Genomic DNA, 25,540 nt, shown 5'->3' with positions numbered 1-25,540 from the left:
GGCTCCGAGAAGCGGGCCAATGGAGGAGCCGCCTGCAGGGCCCGGGCGGGGCTTGAGAGGGCGGGGCTTGGGGCGCAGCGTCACCTGACCGCGGGAGGCTCCGCGCGCGGGTGGGTGCTGCCTGCAGCAGGTCCGGGGAGTCGCCATGGTGAGTGCTGGGGGCGGCGGGCCCGGGCCGACCCTTCTCCCAGCGCCTGCTCTGTCCCGCCGCCCTGGACCCCTGCGGGCGGAGTTGGGGCCTCGCAGCCCGGTCGGGGCTAAGGCCCGCCCGGCTTGGCCTGCGGGATGGGGGCAGGCCGGGGAAGGCCGCGGACGGGCCGGCTCGGGCCGGAGTGGGCGGTGGCTCCTGGCGGTGGCCGTTGCTTTGAAACAGGGCGGCCCCTCTGAGGGGGTGTCTCGGCCTGTAGGCTCTCGGGGTCGGTGAAGGCCTGCGGCCGCCTCGACGGGAGCCCGAGGGCCGAGTCTGAGCGGCAGGCTGTGTCGGGGGCGCGGAGGGCCTGAGGCTCGGTTCGCGTCGGCGCCCGCCCGGAGGGTGCCCCCGGCTGGCGTTTCCCCCTCGGTGCCTGGGAGCGCCCTGCCGGACCCCCTTCCCTTCTTGCGCAAGAAGTCCCCCAGAGGGGCCGTCGTGGTACCCTGGCCTTCCTCGGCCTTGGAGCTCCCTGGGGCTGCGGTGTTTGTCCGCGAATTCTGGGGACGCGCTTCCGTGCATTTCCTGGAAGGGTTCCTGCTGTCTGCTGGACGTTAATCCTGCCAGACGGAGGAGAGACCGCTTGTGCCCTTTGACGTTTGTTCGTTGGGCGCCCTGGCGCTCTCACTGGTCTCCCCGTGGGTGAAATCTAAGCGCTTTTCTTGCTGGAAGTAGGCATTCTCCTCAGCGCCTCTCCGCGATGGCTGCAAATCTTGGTGTGGCTGTTGGCCGGTAAACTTGAACTTCCTCAAAATGTGAATCCTTGTGTCTAATTTTTACAAAGGCAAGTTGTCACTTGCATTTTATTAGCGTTTGGCATAGTCTTCACTGCATAAATAATGTTTTTGTGTATTAGTGTGGCGTATGTCAGTTTTAATTATTTCACTGTCACTATTCACTTTATGTAGACGGGCTTCTGTAAACCTGAAACGGGCTTCACTTTAAATGTGTTAATGCCAGAAAACAACTAAATGTTTGGCATATACTACTTTAATATAACATATTACCATACAAGGTGATTTTGCTTATTTCTCGGAATTGCAATTGGGAATTGATATAAGAATGGTGCAAAAATTTAACTAGGATCTGTCTGTTTCTCAACATTTATGGATCGACGTTTATAGCGTTTTGTAATGAAAGCATTTAATTGAGGATCTACTATACACGTATAGAGTATGGTTGGTTCTGTGCTGGGTGAACCAGTTTGGGGCAGTGGCCCAGACACACACTCCTGTCCTCATGAGTTTTATTGGGAAAGAAAACTTGAGTGTCAGTCTTGTTACAGCCACTGTCTCTGTCACTTAGACAAGTCACTCAGTCTTCTTTAAGTTTCACTTTTGCATCTGAAAACAAGCATTGGCCTCTTTGGCCCTTTTCCATCCTAAAATTCTAGGATCCAATTCAATTCATCAAGCATCTTGTGTGCCTTCCATGTCGTGGACTGTGCTAGGCCTTGGAAACGTATCCTTGCTCGCAGAGAACTTAAGAGTCTAGTGGGGAAAGACGTGCTTGTGGAAGTTAATGTAATAGTACAGTCTGAGGGTTGCTTTACTAGCACTGTCAGCTCAGTGTTGTGGGGTCGTGGAGGAAGAGCGTTCTGCCTGGGGAGCTTGGGACAGTAACATGTGAGCTGAGACTCTGAGGAGGGTGAGCAGAAATCCTCCAGGTGGAGGAGAAAGGGTATTACCAGTAGGTAAAGCTGGGAGAAGTGTATACTCATGGTGTGTGCCATCATAGGATTCCTGGGGAAATGGATTAATACATGAAGTTGGAGACGGGTTGGTATTCAAATTATGTTTTGAAGTTCCCATCTGTTCATCATCCTTAGTTCACCTTACCTTAATTAGTATTTTGTACCTTATTTTTTGAATAGCACTTTCACTAATATGATGAAATTCTGTGACTTTGGAGATTGGTTATTTTCATTTTATGGTTGACTTGCATTGTATTAGTAGATTACATATACAGCGTATGAATGGAGAGATCGACCAACAAATAAGTTGTTAGATGGGTGGAGATAATTGCTGGTATCTAAGGGGGATATAATAATAACAGTAACACTTATGAAATGCTTATTACTAAGCGCTGGGCATATTTTGAGCTTTATCTGTGTCGTTTCATTTATTCTCATCACAGTGCTATAAGTACTCTTATCCCTGTTTGATAGAAGAAGAAATGAAAACACATTGTTTTGGAGAGTAGTTTTATAAGTGATGAGTTCATGATGAACTTTGCTTTTTTCTGCAGCTTATTACTGTAACTTGGGAGGGCTCTTTGGTTTGGGTCTAGCTAAAATGGGCCTAATCACAAATATTAATTTGATCTTGATTCTATAGTGTTTCTATCTTTCTCTGATCCATGTAGCTAAGTACAGAGTCTTTGTAAGTGGAGGACCACTTACATTAGTGAGGAGATATTGGTTACCTGGCTTCTGCTTAATGAGAGAATGTTCGTGTTTTAACTGTTCCTTCTCTGCAACACTTCCAAGGAAGGGCATCAAGACACTCCCTTGGAATGGCCATTTGTATGATAACTGTGTTGTCTTATGAGGAGTATGTGAAAAATGCATTTCTTTATTTTATAGCTTTATCTCTTCTCTGGAGCCTACTTTGTAGTAAGTCTGTAATTGTCTACATTTTATGTTTATGTTTCTATTAATTTTAAACCCAGTTGATACAAAATAGAAAAATTTTGCTGAAATTTAATTATTTATAGATCACTGAATCTAGTTCTGTACAGGTATTTTTGGAATTGTTTGTAATCTCTTTATAACCACAGTATTATTTGCTATATAAAGGTGATAATTATACTCAGTAGCCAAAAGGTGGAAGCAACCCAAGTGTCCATCAGCAGGTGAATGGATAAACAAAATTTAGTATGTACATACAATGGAAAGGAGGGAAATTGGGGCTGGCGCAGTGGTTAACTTCACACACTCCGCTTCACTGGCCCAGGGTTTGCAGGTTTAGATCCTGGATGCCGACCTACACACTCACTCACCAAGCCATGCTGAGACGGCATCCCACATAACAAAATAGAGGAAGATGGGCACAGATGTTACCTCAGCGACAATTTTCCTCAAGCAAGAAGAGGAAGATTGGCAACACATGTTAACTCAGGGCCAATCTTCCATTTAAAAAGAAAAAGGAGGGAAATTCTGACACATGCTACAACATGGATGAACCTCGAAGATATGCTAAGTGAAATAAGCCGGACACAAAAGGACAAATATTGTATGATTCCACTTATATGAGGTACCTAGAGAAGTCAGACTCAGAGAGAAAGAAAGTAAACTGGCGGTTGCCTGGGATGGGACTGAGGGGATGGGGAATTATTGTTTAATGGACGCAGACTTTTGTTTTGGAAAGATGAAAAGTTCTGGTGGTGATGACCGCAAGACACTGTGAATGTACTTAATGCCACTGAACTGTACACTTAGAAATGTTTAAAATGGCAAATTTTATGTTATATATATTTTACCACAATAAAAACGTAATTATAAAAATTTTAAAAATCCTGATGTATAGTGATACCGATCTCTAAGTTGACCATCTGAACTTAATGAAATCCATTGAGTCTAATAATTGTTCTATTGCATCAGAAGTAAAGAGCCCAAAAAATCTAAACCATTCATAGCTTGGTCTCCCTGAAGTTCTCAGAGGTCCGTGATGAATAGTGAATTTCATTAAGTCTGAATCCTTAAATGCTCCTGTCTCCTTGCCTCTAAGACCAACATTTTACGGTTATAGTTCTGCTATACAAATTAATGTTCCCTTTAAGTTTAGTTTAAAAGACATACCTTTTTCTTTGAAATTTATGCTTCTCAAGAAGTGCAGTTGCTGAGAAACTCAGTTTACAAGTTTGCCATAGAAAAAATAAAGAGAGATGCTTGACATTGCTTTATTATTCAGTTGTTTTTCTTTTTCCAAAATTGGACCGAGAAAGTTTTCAGTTTTTATGAATGGTTGTAGTTCAGAAGTGGGTTTTGTTAATCTCAAAATTAAAGTGTTGTTTTGATTATTTTCGATAGTGGAACAGATTAGATTTAACTTTCATGTTTATCTGTAAGTCCTTGTCTTCCACCTTTCCAGCTCATTGTGGAAGAGACCTCTTCTTTACTGGTTTATTTTTTAATTAAGGTGAAATTCACATAACATGAAATTAACCATTTAAAGTGAACGATTCACTGGCTTTTAGTACCTTCACAATGTTGTATAACCACCACCTCTGTCTAGTTCTAAAGCATTTTTATCACCCCAAAGGAAACCTTGTACTCAAAAGCAGTTATTCCTCTACTCTCCCTCCTGGTAACCACTAGTCTACTTTCTGTTTCTATGGATGATTTACCTGTTTTGGATATTTCATATAAATACAATGTGCAGTCTTTTGTATCTGGCTTCTTCACTTGGCATAATGTTTTCCAGGTTCATTCGCATAGCATTGGTCAATATTTCATTCCTTTCATGATTAAATACTATTCTATTTTATGCATATACCATAATTTGTTTATCCATTCATCTGTTGATTCTTTAGTCATTTTTTGTTAAATACGTAACATAAACATTCTAAAACCAGCTCATTCGTTTATATGGTAAACATTTATGAAGCATCCATTATGTGTCAGGCAATGTGTTGGGTCCCAAGGATGTAAAAATGACCATCATTTATGCATTCTGTAGTAGAGGTGTAAACACAGTGTTTATACAACATAAAGGACAGAATGGTTAATTCTGCTTGAGAGGTAGAACTAACTCATTTTGCAAGCAGATGTTTGCTAATGACAGAAGAGTATCTAGATCTATTTTGTCCATTATAACTATAGCTCTCATATTTGAAGCTAGAGCTTGAGGAGAGTACTCTCTATGGTGTTCTACTACAAGTCACTAACAACAATTTCAGCTATTTTATTTCTAAGCTGTCTTGTCTTTTGTTATCTGTTGCCTAAAGGGGTCGTTCTCATAAACTAGTTCATTGGTTTGTCTAAGAATAGACTGAAATGGAGATGAAAAGTAGCCTAGAGAAGAAGAGGCTCTTAGAGATTTGGGTTAGATTCTACCTATCACAAGAATTAGATTGGTTGATGGCTGTGTTCTAGTTGGATTCAGAGTGTATTAGAAGAATACAGGCAGCCATAAACTCTCACCTCATGTTTCTTGAGGCCAACCCGCTTCAAGAATGTTGAGTCAGTTTCTGAGAGAGCAGAAATTCTCTATACACATTACTGTTCCCCTTCAGCAGCTGTTAACTTCAGTGATTGGGCATAGCTCTCTATTTAGTATTTGTCAAAAACTGATAAATGGGTTTGAGATGTGGAACTGGAATGAACCTTACACGAAAGCCTTGGAAAAGGACTATGGCTAGAACTATACAGAGAACAGATTTGCTGGAAGAGAGAGCTAATGACACAATGGAAGTGTTTTTCTTATTTTTCAGCCTACAACACAGCAGTCACCTCAGGATGAGCAGGAAAAGCTCTTGGATGAAGCCATACAGGCTGTGAAGGTCCAGTCATTCCAGATGAAGAGATGCCTGGTAAGAATGACAATGTGAGAGGCACAGTTACAGTCTGCGTATTCCTAAGGATGCATCTACAGTGTTTTCTAAAGTTGTATGGCACCATTGCTTCCAGTGCATCTAGTCTTCAGTGCACCAGCTCTTGTCGTTAGTTGTACCTCCCTCAAGCACTGTGTGGAGTAATTTCAACACATAGCCCTGTTTATTTACATGTATATTTTTGGTTTGGGATTGTTTGTCTTCCCTACCAGAATGTAGGCTCCATGAGGACAAGAGACCCTGCCTTCTATTTACACATGACTGTGTTATCACCATACCTATATCTGATCTGAATTATGGCCTTTTAGGTTCTATACCTCAAACCTGAGGAATACTTGAAATATGATGAATGCTTAAAAAATGTTTGTTGAACAAATGAAGTTAAATGCTTTCAATTTGAATTACTCATTTTTTTTCTATCTTGAAGGCTTTTATTTCTGTCTTGAATAGATATATTTTTTGTAGAAACTTGCTTAAAAATTATACTTACGGGAGCTGGCTGAGTGGTGCAGCAGTTAAGTTCACATGTTTCACTGTGGCGACCTGGGGTTCGCTAGTTTGGATCCCAGGTGCGAACCTACGCACCGCTTGTCAAGCCATGCTATGGTAGGCATCTCACATATAAAGCGGAGGAAGATGGGCAAGGATGTTAGCTCAGGGCCAGTCTTACTCAGCAAAAAAGAGGAGGATTGGCAGCAGATGTTCACTCAGGGCTAATCTTCCTCAAAAAAAAAAATTTATACCTATTTATATATTTTCATATTCTAAAAGATAGAGTAGGAGATAATCTGTGTAGAAACTATAGATTATCTGGATTAAAATTTAAGAAACGGTACCAAATAGGCTGGTACTTCTATTTATAAATTGCTGTGATGATGGTGGTAATGATATCTTACCTTTGTAAAGTGTCTTACAGTTTCTAAAGCTTGGTAATATGCTCTTTTAACCAATTGTATGTATTGTATTGCTTTCCTTACAAACTTGCAAGAAAAAAGAAAGGAATGGAGAAAATGGTGGGCATGGAGCTTACTATTGTTTGCCTCTGTCTCCTTCTGTGTGCTAGTAGTGTTTCCTGTATCCAAAGGAGTTGTCTGCATTTTTGTGTTAAGTGGGGCACGTGGGCATTGTGAGGAGGAAGGCATATTTACAGGGATAGTCATTCCAGACATCTCAGGAAGTATTTAATCTGTGACAAAGTCATTGTTAGGATAGTATGTTTCAGAAGAATCAGTGTGCCAGCTGTCTTGATTGCAGGTAAAATGTGAATCCATAGAGCTAGTTTCATAGTCACCAGGGGTTGTAAAGATCAGAGTCATGTTGGGAAGCCTGCAGTCCTCGATGTGAGGCTTGGTAAGCTTCGCAGTGTTGGTGAGGAATCAGATCTCGTTTTCTTTTCTTCAGTAGAGAGAAGGCATGGTGAAACTAAACATAATTTTTATGTGATTAAAATAATGTGTCGTATACTTTCAAAACTGTAGCAAGTCCTTGATGAAAGAATTTATATAACCAAGTTAAATGTTTATTTAAATGAAGCATTCTCATCACTTCTCTTGGTATTTCTGTAGGACAAAAACAAGCTTATGGATGCTCTGAAACATGCTTCTAATATGCTTGGTGAACTTCGGACTTCTATGTTATCACCAAAGAGCTACTATGAACTTTGTATCTTTTGAATGTTGAAGAATGAATGTTTCAGTCATTTTGTTTGTTCCATATTAAGTTTTTCTGGAGTTATATTATCTTAACCAAATAGTACTCCTCCATACAAATGTGCTAAGTGAGAAAAAGAAAAACTTAGTGTCAGAAACCCTTTTTCTATGCTTAAACATCTTTAAATGTGTTGTTGTTATATCCCAATTTTCAGACCTTTCCTGAAGGATATTGAGTTGCTTCTTTAATGCTTAGATTTGGTCCTGCAGGGCTCTGAAATGGAGAGGAATTCAGTGATTTGCCATCTCAAAGCCCTTTAGTAGTCTGACAGGCAGTCCTTGTTTTCACTGCTTTGCTTCACCAGATGTTTTTTAAAACTCTTATTTTAAAGTAAGGAAAGCCCAACTGAAATTCTATCTTCACTTAAACCTGCTCTCTTAAAGGACTAACATTTCAGATATATCTGCCCAATAGTTTAATGACTCCAACAAGTCCCAGGGTATTGCTTCAGTTGGCTTGGCTTTATTTGAGTCCTTGATCCTGATTAAAAGATATGGCTATTTCTGATGAACTGCACTACCTGGAGGTCTACCTGACAGATGAGTTTGCTAAAGGAAGAAAAGTGGCAGATCTCTATGAACTTGTACAGTATGCTGGAAACATTATCCCAAGGCTGTAAGTAGTTAAGAATCTGAGGGCTTTTGTATCTGCATTTCCCACTTTATGTTATATCCTTTAAAATCAGCAGCTTTTTTTAAAAACCAATTTTAAGGTGATTTAATTTCCTAACGAATAGAGATTACATTTTGGTAGTTTTTTTTTTTTAGGATTTTAGAGTGTAATTAATTTTACTTTTTATATAAATTATTGGGGAATTTTGGAAATAGAAAAATGGACATATTTTGTTTAATTTCTTGAGTACTAGAGAAATTAGTATTATGACAGTTATTCTAATATGTGTAAAGGTCATGATGCATATATGTATATATTATATATGTATGTGTATGTATATATATTTGGGGGGTGTCACTGAGTGATTATATTTTAAATCAGATGATATTTTCTTCATCATGCTGGAGAAAACCTGGTCCTTACCTTGTTTATTTAGTATGTTTGTATTTACTATGTTTGGACATAATCAAATTCTTGACTTGAATATTTTATTTCTAATCAAATGTTTCTTCATAATTCTGCTAGTTATTTGTTGATCACAGTTGGAGTTGTATATGTCAAGTCATTTCCTCAGTCCAGGAAAGACATTTTGAAAGATTTGGTAGAAATGTGCCGAGGCGTGCAGCATCCCTTGAGAGGTCTGTTTCTTCGAAATTATCTTCTTCAGTGTACCAGAAACATCTTACCTGACGAAGGAGAACCAACAGAGTAGGTGCTTTTCTTTCTTGATTTAGTCATAAAATTTTTTTGTTGTAGCAGATATGAAAAGTATAGGAAAGTATATAGAAGAGAATAAATATCAATAATTCTCCTACCCACAGTCAGCCACTGGTAGCATTTCTTGTATAAATTTCCTTTACTCCTCCGTATATGTGGTGTGATAGAAAATGTACTCTTTTTTTTTAAATTAAAACTTGGTCTCCTCTTTCTTTTTTTTTTTTTTTTTTTTTAAAGATTTTATTTTTTCCTTTTTCTCCCCAAAGCCCCCCGGTACATAGTTGTGTATTCTTCGTTGTGGGTTCTTCTAGTTGTGGCACGTGGGACGCTGCCTCAGCGTGGTCTGATGAGCAGTGCCATGTCCGCGCCCAGGATTCGAACTGATGAAACACTGGGCCGCCTGCTGCGGAGTGCGCGAACTTAACCACTCGGCCACGGGGCCAGCCCAATAGAAAATGTACTCTTAAGAAAATTATTGTGTGGATTGTTAGGAGCTGCTTTTAAAATTTAACATAATTGGGAGCGTTTTTCCATTCCGTTAAATATTCTTTGAAAATGTGACTTTTTAAATGAATTACATTTTGAAAACTGTATTTCTGATGAAATAATGAAGTATGCTTAACATTTTCCATGAGCTAGCCAATTTTCATGTCATTTCTTGAATATCTACCAGTTTTATAATTTATGAACTGCTAGTTATCCTGGAATATGAGTGATTTTAATTATCTGTGCACACAAATTAGATATTAACTCCAAAACAAAAAATTGTGTGAACAGCATTCCAGCATCTCAGTCCGTTGTGCTTTTATCCCACAAAAATGGCAGATGGTCAGCTGGCTGTGGTCTTCAATCAACTAACTATTCATGTGACGGTTCCTCTAGATTGAGGAACATAATTCCTTTTTTTAAGTTTATTTATTCATTTGTTTCTAAGGTGTACATTTTAGTGGTTTTTAGTATACCTGTGTCAATTCCTTTTTATTTATTTATTTATTTAAATTTTTTTTTTTTTTGAGGAAGATTAGCCCTGAGCTAACTACTGCCAATCCTCCTCTTTTTGCTGAGGAAGACTGGCCCTGAGCTAACATCCATGCCCATCTTCCTCTACTTTCTATGTGGGACGCCTACCACAGCGTGGTGTGCCAAGCGGTGCCATGTCCGCACCCGGGATCCGAACCGGCGAACCCCGGGCCGCCAAAGCGGAACATGCGCACTTAACCGCTGCGCCACTGGGCTGGCCCCGTGTTAATTCCTTTTTAAAAGAAAAAATACAGAATTTTACCATGTGTATGACAAAAATTTAAACAGTATAGAAAAGAAAAAATTGTAATAGTGTAGGGAAGATAAGTTATTTGCTTTATTATGATTTGACTCTTAGTTTTGAACATTTAATTAGGCAATCAATAAAAAATTTTGAAAACTACTAAGTTTCCCATCTTAGGAGATATAAAAATAAGCAGGAAATACATGATCTCTTCCTTCACAAAGCTTATATGCCAATTGAAAACATAAAATAGGGGGCCAGCTCGGTGGCGTAGTGGTTAAGTTCACATGCTCTGCTTCGGCAGCCCGGGATTCGCAGGTTTGGATCCTGGACGTGGACCTAGCACCGCTCTTCAAGCCATGCTGTTGTGGCATCCCACATAAAATAGAGGAAGATTGGCACAGATGTTAGCTCAGGGCCTATCTTCCTTACCAAAAAAAGAAAAAGAAAGAAAGAAAGAAAAGATAAAATATTCAACAATAAAATAATGTAGTTAGCAGTGCATTATAAGTGTCAAATCTTTTAGGCTTTTTGAATTAATGGAGTTGCCATAAGAACAAGTCTGGTTAGCCCAGGGAAGGGAGTAGGGGAAAGTATTTTGTCCCTTTGAACTTATACCATATCCTCTCCCTGGTATTTTTTTCTCTTAATTCTCTTCTGCTTGAAACTGAACACTAAGCCAGTAAAGTTGAAAGTATTTTTTATAAAGCATTGGTGTATTAAAGGGATAAGAAGGAAATGCACATAGGAGGTGAGTAGTAGTAAGTTGGTCTTATAAATTAAATACTGAATATAAAGATTTTTCCAACTGTTTCTTTGCAGTGAAGAAACAACTGGTGATATCAGTGACTCCATGGATTTTGTACTACTCAACTTTGCAGAAATGAACAAGCTGTGGGTGCGAATGCAACATCAGGGACATAGCCGAGATAGAGAAAAAAGAGAACGAGAAAGACAAGAACTGAGAATTTTAGTGGGAACAAATTTGGTGCGCCTCAGTCAGTTGGAAGGTGTAAATGTGGAACGTTACAAACAGGTTTATATCTTGTTACTTCCCGTGTTTTCTTATTCGTGGAGATACAATTTGAAGTCTGGTTTTTAAAATAAAAATATTTTTGTTAAATAAAATTAGATTGCAAAGAAGACTTAGATTGACCAAAAGATGTATTTTGAGTTTGTGTTTATGGGTTGGAAGACTCAATATTATCAGCATATCAATTTTCCTTAAATTGTGATTTTCTGTAATTTACTCTAAAGATTTTCAGTAAGGTAATGCGGTATTGGTGAGAGGCATAAACACATAAATCAGTGGAGGAAAATAAAGGAGGAATCGACAAACTTTTTCTGTAGAGGACCAGACAGTAAATATATTTTGGCTTTGCAAGCCATATGGTCCTCCCCTACTAAACTCTGCAGGTGTAGCGCCAAAGCAGCCACAGACTTTGTGGAAGCAATTTACAAAAACAGGCATTGAGCTAGATTTGCCAACCCTTGGAATAGACAATTCAGAATAGACCCACATATAAGTATTCAGTTATTTTTGATGATAAAGGTACAAAGGCAACTTTTTCAACAAATTGTTCTGGAACAACTGGGCATCTGTATGCAAGCAAAACCCCTGAACCGTGACCCATCCTCATACTATGTAGAAAAACTTAAAAAATAGATCAGAGACCTAAATATAAAATCTAAAACTATCGAACTTTTAGAGGCTGACCCCATGGCCCAGTGGTTAGGTTCTTGCACTTGGCTTCGGCAGTCCAGGGTTTTGCCAGTTCAGATCCTGGGGGCAGATGTGGCACTGCTCTTCAAGCCATGCTGAGGTGGCGTCCCACATAGCAGAACCAGAACAACCTACAGCTAGAATATACAACTTAGTACTGGGGGGGCTTTGGGGAGAAGAAGGGAAAAAAAATGAGAAAAAAAAAGATTGGCAACAGATGTTAGCTCAGGTGCCAATCTTTAAAAAAAAAAAAAACTTTTAGAGAAAAACAAAAGAAATCTTTATAATCTTGGATTTCTTAGGACACAAAAAGCACAGATCATGAAAGAGAAAAAAATTGATGAAATAGACTTTATCTGAAATGACTTTTACTAAATAGAAACCCAGAATTTTTAATTTAAAAATAAAAAATGTTTGGTTTAAAAATTCTGTAAAATTTCAAAGTTTATCTAGAAATCTGTGGATGAGAAAAATCTAAAATATGATTTTCAAATTAACAGTTCAAGTGTGTTATGAGAGGAATAATTTAGAATTTTGAAAATAATCTTTTAACTCAACATTTTTTTTCTCAGATTGTTTTGACTGGCATATTGGAGCAAGTTGTGAATTGTAGGGATGCTTTGGCTCAAGAATATCTCATGGAGTGTATTATTCAGGTAGGTGAGAACATTTATTTCATTTTCTTAAAGAACTCATTTTATATTACGTTACTTTTTGTCTTTTTGAAAAAAATCTTGATAGAATAGAAAATAAGCTTTCCTGAATAAAGAATTCCTTTCTCCTACTAACTTGGTCTTTGTATGGATGTGTTTTTCCCCAGAAAATGTAGGAAAGAGTAACTTCCAAGTTTTCTAGGCCTCATTAGTTTTAGTTTAGTTGTAGGTATACTTTGGTTAGTGGAATAGTTCTCTCTGGGCTTTTGTTTAGAGAGGCTTAAAAGTAATGTATTTGAATTTAAGTTGTATAAAGATTGAATGATTTTTCCCACAAATATGAGCTTTAAATACCATAAGTAAGTCCCGAATATAATGTGAAATGCTTTTTCTTGCGTCATTCAATTATTACTTGATTTTCAGGTTTTCCCTGATGAATTCCACCTTCAAACTTTGAATCCTTTTCTTCGGGCCTGTGCTGAGTTACACCAAAACGTAAATGTGAAAAACATAATCATTGCTTTAATTGATAGGTAAGAGCTTCCAACATTGGAGGGCAATGTTCTACCTTGAGAATAATGAATTTAAAACATTTTTGTGAATTATTTGTTACATTAATGATTTTAATGTAATTACACTATTTAGTTCTGTAAGTATGTGTATCTACTAAGTGCTTGCCTGGCCTAGGCATGAACGAAATTTAGCTTTTAATTGTGCAGGAGGCTTGGAGATAATGAATATTTTTAATCTGTAGTTAATTGACATTTAAATACATGATTATAAGACCTATCCTTTAAATCTTACAAATCCAAAGATCACTGAAGAGCAGAATTTTTTACCATGATGAAAGTTATCTTTCACTGGGAACCAATTTGATTTGGAGTCTTCTTTGTCAGGTAGCCGTAAGATATAGATAATTAAGAATGTTCAAGTAATCACTCTGTCATCACATTTTTTTAAAGAAGAATTTTCAAGTATTAAATGTCAGTAAATCTCCTTTAGTTTGTTTTACTTTTTTAGGCCTTTGTCCTTGGTTAAAAGCATAAAACTTGGCCTTTGATAATGGCTTTAATGAGTGCCTGCTTGGCAGCCATGCTGAGTGCTAGTACATGGTGTGTGTCCTACTTGTGAGCATACATATCATTGACATTATGAAATCAGAAACCCAAGTGAAGGTTTTTCCGCAAACGCCTTTTCTTATATTTTAAATATATAAGTTATTAAAGTCTCAGAGTTTATATAGCAGGATTCTTCAAATTATCAGCTCAATCCTGGGCATTAATAATTAATTATATGTTAACTGAGCATACTCAGTGGAATCTAGTAACTGGATTTTCCAATGTTGGGTGTAATGTCACGTAGCCATCCCTGTCAATGGTGGTTCATCTGTGCATAACAAAATGTGGAGCCAGTTGTAACCATGACACAAATAACGATAATGCAACAGACCGTGTTTTGAATAGTTTAAAATGTGGGAAATAGAAGTTAACTTTACTGCTTCTGGAATTAGTTGTGTTTTAAACTTTACAGTAGTAAAAATGCAGTGTCATAAAATAGTCTACGTACTTTTTATCTTTTAAACATTATTTTTATAATCATGGCTGTTGAATACATTTGTCACGGTAATGCATTTCTATCCATATCTACTTAATTAGGCTTTAGAGAATTTGGCAAAATTGGCCTGTTAAAAATCTATTTATGTATGGTAGAAAGAAATAAGACATCATCATTGACAAAACTGTTCAGTTAAAAATGAATTGAAGGGGGCCGGCCCGCGGCCCAGTGGTTAAGTTTGTGCATTCCTCTTTGGTGGTCCAGGGTTTCGCCAGTTCGGATCCTAGGTATGGCCATGTCACCACTTGTCAAGCCGTGCTGAGGCGGTGTCCCACATAGTACAACCAGAAGGACCTACAACTAGAATATACAACTGTATATTCTGTATTACTGGGGGGAATATACGCTGAATATAACTGTATAACTGTATATACTGGGGGGATTTGGTGAGAAGAAGAAGAAAGAAATAAAAAAAAAGATTGGCAACAGATGTTAGCTCAGGTGCCAGTCTTTAAAAGAAAAAGAAAAATGAATTGAGAGAATGATCAGCTACATTCCATGTCCTTTTTTAATATTCTAGGAGAAATACTTTTGTAGAAAAGAATAAAGCATGAAATGTCATCCGTGATCCCACTACCCAGATCCCTATGTCTTTTTAAATAAAGATTATTTTCTTTTTCAGATTAGCTTTATTTGCTCACCGTGAGGATGGACCTGGAATCCCAGCAGATATTAAACTTTTTGACATATTTTCACAGCAGGTGGCTACAGTAATACAGGTCTGTATGGCTTTTCTCTTAAGTTCTCAAAACTTTGAAACTTCTCAGGTAGTAGATCTGTTTAAAATAAATTGTATGGTTTCTAAACTTTCCAGTCTAGACAAGACATGCCTTCGGAGGATGTTGTGTCCTTACAAGTCTCTCTCATTAATCTTGCTATGAAGTGTTACCCTGATCGTGTGGATTATGTTGATAAAGTTCTAGAAACAACAGTGGAGATATTTAATAAGCTCAACCTTGAACAGTAAGTCAAAGTTACATTTTGCAAAAAAACCCTCATAAAGCACTTTTTGCCCCAAGTTTGTTTTTCTTTCTCAATTCCTTTTTGAAATGTTAGCATTTGTCTTGTTTTAAACATTTGTTAGATTGACATGCTTGGTGCTAATCAGGGCAGAAAGTAACAGCCAATTACTTGGTTGTGTACATTGATTGAGTAGTGGCACTCATGGACGATAAGCAGTCTTCAGGGACCAGCGTCTCCATTTCAGACCCCTTTGTATATATGAATGAGTTAGTTTTTAAACTGGTAGCAAAACTGTTTATGTCAAGCAGTATTTACATAAGAAGTACCTTCCTACAGATGAGTAAGTTGTGAAAAACCAGGGGCATGTATGTATTTAAGGTGTGGGAATTAAATTGGTTTAAAGTATTTTTCTATTTTGAGCTTTGATTTTGATATTATCGAGGGGAAAGTATGATATTCTGTTGCCTCCTCAGAGCTTCCTCAGCTATGCTGTCTAGACGTGTGGCATCCTCTAGTGACCACTGTGGGCAGTCCTTCCCCTTACTCTCCCATCCTCCACTGCTTCTGAACATGGGGTCAAGCCAGGCCCCTCCTTACCCCTGTATTATCCATAATTTCACATCACATAAAATCTTTCTCCTTTCCGTCTCTCTTCCAGTTGTTTAATTGCATCAGGAAAATTTCTTCTTTTCTTTTAATTCCCCTTTTTTCTTTTCAGTGACTCCCATTTTTTGTGAACCAAAAAATATTCCAGATCTTGAGTGATGAAAGTGACGTATTTATGTCTTCCTCCACCAAGTGAATTTTAAAGTACAATTAGACAAAAAAAGAAATCCCAACCTGTAAAGGTCTTATAAATGCCTGGACATTCCTCAGTCTCCACAGAATGCTCCTACAAGTTTCTACCTTAAATTCAGCCGGCTTTTCCTTAATCACCAACGTCTGAGGCAGAAGAAATAGTTTATGTATTTTTCTATTTTGTGGAATTGCTAGTTTGCATGGATTTTTCTTCCTACCTATTTTCATCATGAATATACAGTACTTATTGGCTGCCCAAGGAATCCAGCTACCACTTAAAATACTTCCCTTAGAAATAATCAAATTCCAGACAGTCATTTTAACTCCAACCTATTCATGAGTTGGAGACTTTTATGTCTTATTTTGTATCAATAGGACATTAATAGGTGAATAAATGTGTTTAGATGGGCATCTTTATCCTCTTGGAAGGAGGTCATTGGAATATTTTGGGGTGATGTGATTCATTTGACTCATTTCCTTTAATGTATAAATGAAAAATTTTAAATTTTTATGGGACAAGTGCTATTTGTGTATATAGAAAGTTAATTTTATTCATTAAAAGGCTGCTGTTTTTCTTTTTGTAGTATTGCTACCAGTAGTGCAGTTTCAAAGGAGCTCACCAGACTTTTGAAGATACCTGTTGACACTTACAACAATATTTTAACAGTCTTGAAATTAAAACATTTTCACCCACTCTTTGAGTACTTTGACTATGAGTCCAGAAAGAGCATGAGTTGTTATGTGCTTAGTAATGTTCTGGATTATAATACAGAAATTGTCTCTCAAGACCAGGTAAGAGAATACCAACGTGCTGTGTTGTGTTAGGTAAGCAGAGAGAATGTAGTTACGATTTTAGACTTTGAGAGACAGACATGAGATGGGAGGGGAGGGTAATTTAACACTAAAAAATTTTAAAGGAGCTTATGCATTATATAAATTAGAAAATTAGAAATGTGTGAAGAAGAAATTAAAAAACAACTCTAATCTCACCAGAGAGAAAGTAACCACTGTTGATAAACATTTTGTGCATCTCTTTGCAGACTTCTGTCTATATATATCAACATGCATACCCTTTCTTACGAAAAAGGAATTATTTTGTTGATACTATTTTGTAACTTTGCATGACTAGAAACACTTTTGATAGTGGCTTTGTATGCTGATGGTTTGTGTCTCTCTCATTTTACAGGTGGACTCCATAATGAATTTGGTATCCACGCTGATTCAGGACCAGCCAGATCAACCTGTAGAAGACCCTGATCCAGAGGACTTTGCTGACGAGCAGAGCCTTGTGGGCAGGTTCATTCATCTTCTGCGCTCCGAGGACCCTGATCAGCAGTACTTGGTGAGTTAACTCTTACTACACCCTTTCAACAGCTCTTCGTGAAATCTCTTAGAGACGTGCCTCAAGTCATCTAATGCAGTTTGAAGTTTTAGAAGGTTTTGAAAGAATTGCAGCTGAGTAAGAGATTGTGACATTCATGGACTTTTACTTTATATATAAATGCATAATTGTGAATTTCTGGAGCTTATGAGGGACAAGTTGGTTGCTCTAGTTTCTTTTGAAGACTTCTTAAGAATTGCAGAAAAACCTATCTTCCTTTAGTTGGGTGTCCAATAATCATTCCATGTTAATTTTCTTTTTGAACTCTGTGTTGCTTTTAGAAATGTTCAATTGTTTATCATAATAAACTTTAAATTAAAGTATAAGCAGCAATCCTTATGTTCAATTGTATGTGTTTCCAAGGTTTGCAAATGTAAGTTGTATGTGTTTGCCACATTGAAAATGTGTGAAAAAAACTTTAAAATTCAAATTGCCTTTTTCTTAACCCCTTTTTCCTGGTAAAGAACAATCATATAAGGTTCTCTCTCTCTTTATCATTAGTCCTCAATAAATGTATGTGAAATGAATGATATATGTTACCTGAGTGGGAGTATTGGTGACTGATTACTGAATAATTTAGTTTAATGAAAAGTAACAGATGGCTGCTTAGTTATTGTTTGGGCAAAGTAGTTTAACCTTTGTTGGCTGCATGGGGCTCAGTGTTAAGCAGCTGTAATGAAGAACACTTTCTTGAGGATGAGTCTTGACTTTCTCCTTCTGTTGCCTTCCTTTGTTGTAATTGATACTCTTGTACTCCTTCATTACCAGTGTGAAAAGCTGATTTCTGTTAGTAGTGTGATAGTCTTTGACTTTTACCTTAGTGACAAACGTTCTGGGCACTGCAGTATCTCACCTGGGCGCCGTCTGTGATCTATACATAGTGACTGGCTGATTGTTCAGATATTTCAACTAATTCCCTTATGTTGCTGTGTCACGTAACACACACACCTACGTGTGTTTTCATCTTTTGTTGCATATCAAATGTAGTAGTTAGGAAGTGACCTGTGACCAATTGTTTATGCCCATAAACACAGAGACCTTTAAGGTGAGGATCATTAGCTCTGTCTTCCCCCAAGGGGGAATACATTCTCTTCTCATCTATCTGCTGTATCAGAGAAAACCTGAATATGTCACACATTGTGTCACACTTATTAAAAAAGATTTCCTGAATTCTTATGGTTTTTCTGAAACAACCAGACATTTGTTTCACAGTTGCTCTTCTAAACTGTATTGCCTTTCCCTTAACTTAAATGGTCTTAATATTTTTCTGAATTAGGTATATCAGCAATATACATATAGCTGTTTTTGTATCATAATAATAGCCAATATTTTCTAAGCACATGCCTTGTGTCAGGTACTGGTAACACTTCACGTGTAACTATTTGACCTTCCCAACAAGCCTAGGAGAAATACTGTACTGCATTTTTCAAGTGAAACTTACAGCTAACAGAAAGTAAATAATTTGCCCAGGGTCACACAAGTACTAGGTGTTAGACTGTACTTTTCAAATGTAAGTCTGTCTTCAGAGCCTGTGCTCTTTATCAACACAGTATGCTTTGTACATGTGTATGTAAAAATGTATTTAAGTCTCTGCCCCTGACCAGCTGTGTAACCTTGGGCAGGTTATACAACTTCTCTGACCCTCCAGCTTCCCCATTTGTGAAATGGGGTTAGTATCTGTCTCTGGGGTGATGGTGATGACCTGGCAAGATAAGAAATGTATTAAGTGCGCACCGGAAAGCCTGGTATATTGTGTGTATTCAAACAGTGGTGGCAATGATGATGATTAGAGCCCGCATTTAATTTTATAAATGATTAATCATAGTGTGGAAAAGATTAATGTTTTCTGGAATGTTTTTGGTCAGATTTTAAACACAGCACGAAAACATTTTGGCGCTGGTGGGAATCAGAGGATCCGCTTCACACTGCCGCCTTTGGTGTTTGCAGCTTACCAACTGGCTTTTCGCTACAAAGAGAACTCTAAAGTGGTGGGTTGACTTTTAAGTATATCACTACTTTTTTTCTTTCTTCTTACCTCTGTGTGTGTGTGTTTTAGTTTATTATTATAGGAAATTTCAAACATATGCAAAAATAGACAATGGTTTAATAAAATCCCAATTTCAGTAACTCTATTAATCTTTTTTTTTTAAGTTTTTTATTTTTTATGAGGAAGATTAGGCATGAGCTAACATCTGCTGCCAATCCTCCTCTCTTTTGGCTGAGGAAGATGGCCTTGAGCTAACATCCGTGCCCATCTTCCTCTATTTTATATGTGGGATACCTGCCACAATATGGCCCAACAAGCGGTGCGTAGGTTGTATGCCCAGGATCTGAACCAGTGAACTCCAGGCCGCCAAAGCCGAGTGCGCAGACTTAACCGCTGAACCACCAGCTGGCCCCTATTATTCATCTTGTGTTGTGTTCCTACCAGTGATGTTGGTAGATTAGATACTAGCTGAAGGATCGCATAAAAACACTTAGAAAAATGAAAGACTAGCACAGTTTAAATTTATACTGAAAGTTTTTCCTGTGTTTAAAGATCACTTGAGAGACATTAGTAAGTTTATTACAAAATCGGCTCAGAATGCTTTAGTTTTTTTTTAAGGAATATTAGCCCTGAGCTAACTACTGCCATTCCTCCTCTTCTTGCCGAGGAAGACTGGCCCTGAGCTAACATCTGTGCCCATCTTCCTCTACTTAATTTGTGGGATGCCTACCACAGTATGGTGTGCCAAGCGGTGCCATGTCCGCACCCGGGATCCAAACCGGCGAACCCTGGGCCGCCGAGAAGCGGAATGTGTGCACTTAACCGCTGCGCCACTGGGCCAGCCCCTGCTTTAGTTTTTTAAGAATAATTTTATTTTCTTGGAGTCTTTACTACAGTGATGCAGTAATCTCATGTAGAGGTTGCAATACATAACAGTTTAGATTTAATTCAAGTTAGCTTTGCCTAGTGAAAGGGCCCAACATTGCATCATCACTTCTCTCTAAAAGCCTGTAACTTAATAATTTTGTGACTTGTATTCCTTTTACAAACAGGTTTATGGCTTAAGTCTTCAGTGGTGTAGTTTTGTTAGAAAATACCTCAATCTAATGTATCTGAAAGTTGGATAGTCAGGTTTATGTTAAGGTACAAACATTAGTAAACTTAATTTTCTAATAATGAGGAAACAAGATTTATTCTGTAGACCTACCAGCATGACAGCAGCTTTTGGCTGGTTTTTATTAGGCTAGCCTCTCAGCCCCTTTTCCAGCATTTCATGGATAGATATTTGTGAATGTAACAATAAGAGCACCTGACGTTTACTTCCCCTGTGCCATGCACTGTGCCAAGGACTGTATATTTGGATTATTGTGTTTAATCATTGTAGCAAGTCTATGAAAAGAACTGATGACTTCCACAAGAAATTTGGATGGTTGAACATGGATGAAATATTTAACCTCACTAGTAATTACAACAATGAATTTTTTTAGAAATCAAACTGGTAAAGAGAAAAGTAAAAGAAGGTTTAGTGATGGCAATGGTGTGATGAGAATTCATTCTCATCTAGTAATGGCAGGAATGTGAATTACTACAGTCTTTCTAGAAAACTGGCAGTATGTAACTAGAGCCTGAAAAGATCCAGTAATTCCACTTCTAAGAATTTATGGTAAGGAAATAATTAGGAATTCAATAAAGCTTCATGTGTATAGACCATGTATTATAGTGTTACAGATTGTTTCTACAAGGGAATAGTTAAGTAAATTTTGCTACATCCAGTTTGTATTTTCTAGTGATTAAAATGATTTCAAATAACTTTTTACTATTATGAGGAAAACTCTTATGCCAAAATAAGTGAAAGAAAAGAAATTGGAAACAAATTATATGCAGCATGAGCACATTGAACTCTTCTCAGTGAGCTACTTTAAAATAGAAAACAAAACCACACACAAAGGTCCCCATTGTGTTATATTTGCATAGAAGAGAGAAAATGAAGTCGCCAGCGTTAGGGTGTTCTCAGTGATTATTGCTGGGTAGTATATTTAGGGATGATTTTAATTTTTAAAATTCTTTTGTGTGTTTTCCTAATTTTGTCCAATTTGGGAATGTGTTACTTTTCTGATGAGAAAAAAACAAATATCGAATATAATAATTGCAAAGAGAGTAACCTCAAATAGATATTTTGAGAAGACATCCTGCTTGATTTACTTGTGAGCTCCATAAACGAGGCAGAGAAGGAAGGTAACAGGAAAACTGTGAGCTCAACTTTATCGCTTTCCCTGTTTGCTCTATAGAAGTTTTATGTAAAGTGAATGTTCTTGAGCAAGTTACTCTTGAACTTAAGGTAATTTAAACTATTTTTTCTTGTTTTAGGATGACAAATGGGAAAAGAAATGCCAGAAGATTTTTTCATTTGCTCACCAGACTATCAGTGCTTTGATCAAAGCAGAGCTGGCAGAATTACCCTTAAGACTTTTTCTACAAGGGGCTCTAGCTGCTGGAGAAATTGGTTTTGAAAATCATGAAACAGTGGCATATGAGTTTATGTCCCAGGTGATGGTCTGTTCTCTCTCTGGGTTCTTCAATGTGCTCTGCTCTGCTCAGTCACCTGTCGTTAGTTATGGTGGTAGTGGGCATGGATTTAGTCCTCAGTGAATTTGTAACTACCCCTTTCTACCATCTTGGAACTTCTTATACTATAGTCATATTGTCTAGTTTGGAGCAGGAAAATTGATCAGTCACTGTGTGCTAATGAGATTTAAGATTTCTAAGTGGGTTGTGGTAAAACTGTTTCTTGGGGAAAAAAGTTCTTTGTCAATTCAGTGGGAACCCTGGGTTAAACAAAACTTAAAACAAGTTTCTTTGTTGCAGCCTGTCAGCATCTTTATCAGCTGTCTCTTGTGTCTGTGCAAGAGAAGGCACAGCATATTCTGATCTGAAGGGACTGCAGAATGTCTCACAGGATAAGGGTTTGGTGGGAAGTACTTTGGAAAACACTTGAGTAGGTGGTTGGTCCCTAAAGGTCCTTTGTGCTTTGTGTCCACCAGGCGTTTTCGCTGTATGAAGATGAAATCAGTGATTCCAAAGCACAGCTGGCTGCCATCACCTTGATCATTGGTACTTTTGAAAGGATGAAGTGCTTCAGTGAAGAGAATCATGAGCCTTTGAGGACTCAATGTGCTCTTGCTGCATCCAAACTTCTGAAGAAACCTGATCAGGGCCGAGCTGTGAGCACCTGTGCACATCTCTTCTGGTCTGGCAGAAACACAGACAAAAATGGGGAAGAGGTAACGTCATTTCTGACCGTGTTACAGGAGAGGGGATCATTAGTAGGGAATGGCTGCCATGGCCTTGTGCTCTGGAGGTGAAGCATTTGGAGTCTTGGAAACCTGACAGAGAAAATTGCTTTGTTTTCTTAAAAGAAATGAAATGGACAGTATAGAGAGTTATGTCCTGTGGTGAAGCCTCCACTTTGAGGATATTGTAACATAGCAAGTTTATACCACTACCCTTAAAAAATATACATAACATATAGGGGCTGGCCCAGTGGTGTAGTAGTTAAGTTCTCATGCTCTGCTTTGGCGGCCTGGGGTTCACTGGTTCAGATCCTGGGAATGGACCTAGCACCACTCATCAAGCCATGCTGAGGCGGTGTCCCACATACAAAATAGAGGAAGATGGGCACAGATGCTAGCTCAGGGACAGGAACAATCTTGCTCAAGCCAAAAGAGGAAGATTGGCAACAAATGTTAGCTCAGGGCCAAATCCTCCTCACCACCCCCCAAAAAGGAAAAAAATACATAATATATAAATGTAAAACATATAATATAGATATATAAAACAATACGTTTTAAAATATAACTGTATACTTAAAAAAGAATGAAGATGATTTAAATTTGTTGTGTCCCTTTAAAAAAATGAAAGAACCACTGTAGTGTTTATTTCTTTGTGTGAAGTGGGACATTTGTGATTCATTAATCTCTTAACCCCTCCCCCCACCTTTTATTCTAGCTTCACGGAGGCAAGAGGGTAATGGAATGCCTAAAGAAAGCTCTAAAAATAGCAAATCAGTGCATGGACCCCTCTCTACAAGTGCAACTTTTTATAGAAATTCTGAACAGATATATCTATTTTTATGAAAAGGAAAATGATGCGGTAAGTGAACTAATAAATAAGTGTTGTTAGTGAACTAATATTTTCCCTACCTGCTCTTGGATTTGATGTATACAAAAGTTTATCATTCTCATTTTTTCTTTTTTGTTTACAATGGTCAGAGTTTGGAGAATCTACCTTCTGGTCTCTCTCATTCTCCAAAATCCTCTCTGTATAGATGCCTCTCTCTAAGGGAAGAACTCATGTGCAAGAAAATTCTTGTCTCTTTATAGGAATATAGACATAGTCACTGTCTGTTTAAGAAATATAAAATAGGGGCCAGCCCCAGGGCCGAGTGGTTAAGTTCGTGCGCTCCGCTGCAGGCGGCCCAGTGTTTTGTCAGTTCGAATCCTGGGTGTGGACATGGCACTGCTCATTGAGCCCCGCTGAGGCGGCGTCCCACATGCCACAACTAGAAGGATCCACAACTAAGAATATACAACTATGTACCGGGGGGCTTTGGGGAGAAAAAGGAAAAAAATAAAATCTTTAAAAAAAAAAATGTAAACGTTATATGTTTTTTTAAAAAAAAAGAAATATAAAATAATTTACAAATGCTAAGTAGCTAAGTAGTAAGCTGATTTGTCATCACATCCAAGTGTAGAATAATGTCTAAACAAGGATAATGCATTATCCTTTTAGCAGTACAATGTTGGTCAAGATTCGTAAGTTAAATATAATTTTGATTTTGTTCTTTGACTGGTTCATGATGCACTGTATTTTCTATGAAGAATTTTTTTTGGATGAATAGCCAGTAGTTGTTGCTCAAACCAGGAATCATGTTCTCATCCCTTGTTTTCATAATTACTCTGATAATTGATGAGAGTAACACAAGCTCCTCAGAGCTTTTTTTTGCCTGGGAAAGTCTCCCTGAGCTCACATCTGTTGCTGATCTCCCTCTTTTTTTGCCTCCCCAAAGCCCCAGTACATAGTTGTACATTCTAGTTGTAGGTCCTCAAAGTGTTTTTATTAAATTACTGTTTAATTTTTGGTGGTCCATGCTTGATTGTGATGTTGTACATGTTTCTTTGTAGGTCACAATTCAGGTTTTGAACCAGCTGATCCAAAAGATTCGAGAAGACCTCCCAAATCTTGAGTCTAGTGAGGAGACAGAGCAGATTAACAAACATTTTCATAACACACTGGAGCATTTGCGCTTGAGGCGAGAGTCACCAGAATCTGAGGGGCCAATTTATGAAGGTCTCATCCTTTAAAAAGGAAACAGGCTCACCATCCTCCTTTCCATGTGCATCCAGTGAGGGTTTTATTGTGTTAAGTTCCCCTTCCATAGATCGTGCCTTTCAGAAATGCTGAGGTAGGTTCCCATTTTGTACCTGCGACGTGTTTTACCCAGCACCTCTGGACGCTCACCTTCAAGACCTTAATAAAGTTATTCACTTCATAAGTGTTCAGGTCTGTCTGATCACCCCAAGTAGCATGATTGGTCTGCTATTTAAAATTCCTGTGATCTATAAAAAAAAAAAATAAAAAAGGCAAAAACCCCCAAAACACCACTTCTCTTGGCTACTAGTGAAGCTCTCCTTCCCTTTTTTCTGTTTTGTTTCATTGTTGATCGTGTAATTTCCTTCATTACTTGGAAGTACTAACTTGAAAGTGTCTGTCTCTTTGTTCTGTAGTCCAATTTGAGATTAATTTAGAAGAAAGGAATACTGTATGTGAAATTCTGCTTAGGCTTTTCCATAAATGCAAGATAAGGCCATGTGTAATATTTTCCCTAAAACTAGAATGTATTAATGCATGTTTGAGAATTTTAAAGCCCCATGGTCAAAGCCAGAAGCTATATTTTGCATATTTGGACTCAGCCATCCATTAAGACCTTATGTTCTCCTCTGGACGTATTTATCAAAATGATTTTGTTCTAAATAGTATAAAATAGAAAATTTGTGATCTATATAATTTATGTATAACCTTCATTATTGTAAATTTAGGGGAAAATGCATCATACAATTATCATGATTTTTTTTCTTTTTGCACCAGTGAAACAATAAAGTTGCTATTAACAATTTTGGATCTTTTTCCTTTCATACCATCTTGATTTGTAAAAGGAAGTGGTAGAATGCCTATGGAGTTCAATGGACATTCTGATGGTCACAGTGCTCACTTGTTTAACTCTTATTTTAAGCTCTTATTGAGCAAGGCACCTTCTTCTCTTTCAGTCATTTATATCCATCTGCTCTCCTCAGCCTTACCCTGTTTTCCTAGGCATGATAC

General features: G+C 37.9%; 1 protein-coding gene across 1 annotated transcript; it reads left to right on the top strand.

Annotated features, from left to right (window-relative positions):
* The first annotated feature begins 50 nt into the window (after positions 1–50).
* Positions 51–25,334, top strand: VPS35 (VPS35 retromer complex component). The gene is made up of 17 exons (XM_046682952.1): positions 51–148; positions 5,621–5,719; positions 7,306–7,402; positions 7,942–8,065; positions 8,588–8,770; positions 10,866–11,079; positions 12,339–12,422; positions 12,843–12,952; positions 14,656–14,752; positions 14,848–14,996; positions 16,379–16,586; positions 16,981–17,136; positions 19,041–19,163; positions 21,530–21,709; positions 22,204–22,443; positions 23,168–23,311; positions 24,343–25,334. The coding sequence occupies exons 1-17, from the start codon at positions 146–148 to the stop codon at positions 24,520–24,522; spliced, it is 2,391 nt and encodes a 796-aa protein (XP_046538908.1). The 5' UTR covers positions 51–145; the 3' UTR covers positions 24,523–25,334.
* Positions 25,335–25,540: the final 206 nt, after the last annotated feature.

Source organism: Equus quagga, chromosome 13 (assembly GCF_021613505.1).
Source record: "Equus quagga isolate Etosha38 chromosome 13, UCLA_HA_Equagga_1.0, whole genome shotgun sequence".
In the NCBI taxonomy this organism is placed as follows: Eukaryota; Metazoa; Chordata; class Mammalia; order Perissodactyla; family Equidae; genus Equus; species Equus quagga.
The sequence above is the reverse complement of the archived record's forward strand: the minus strand, read 5'-3'. Positions and strand labels throughout refer to the sequence as shown.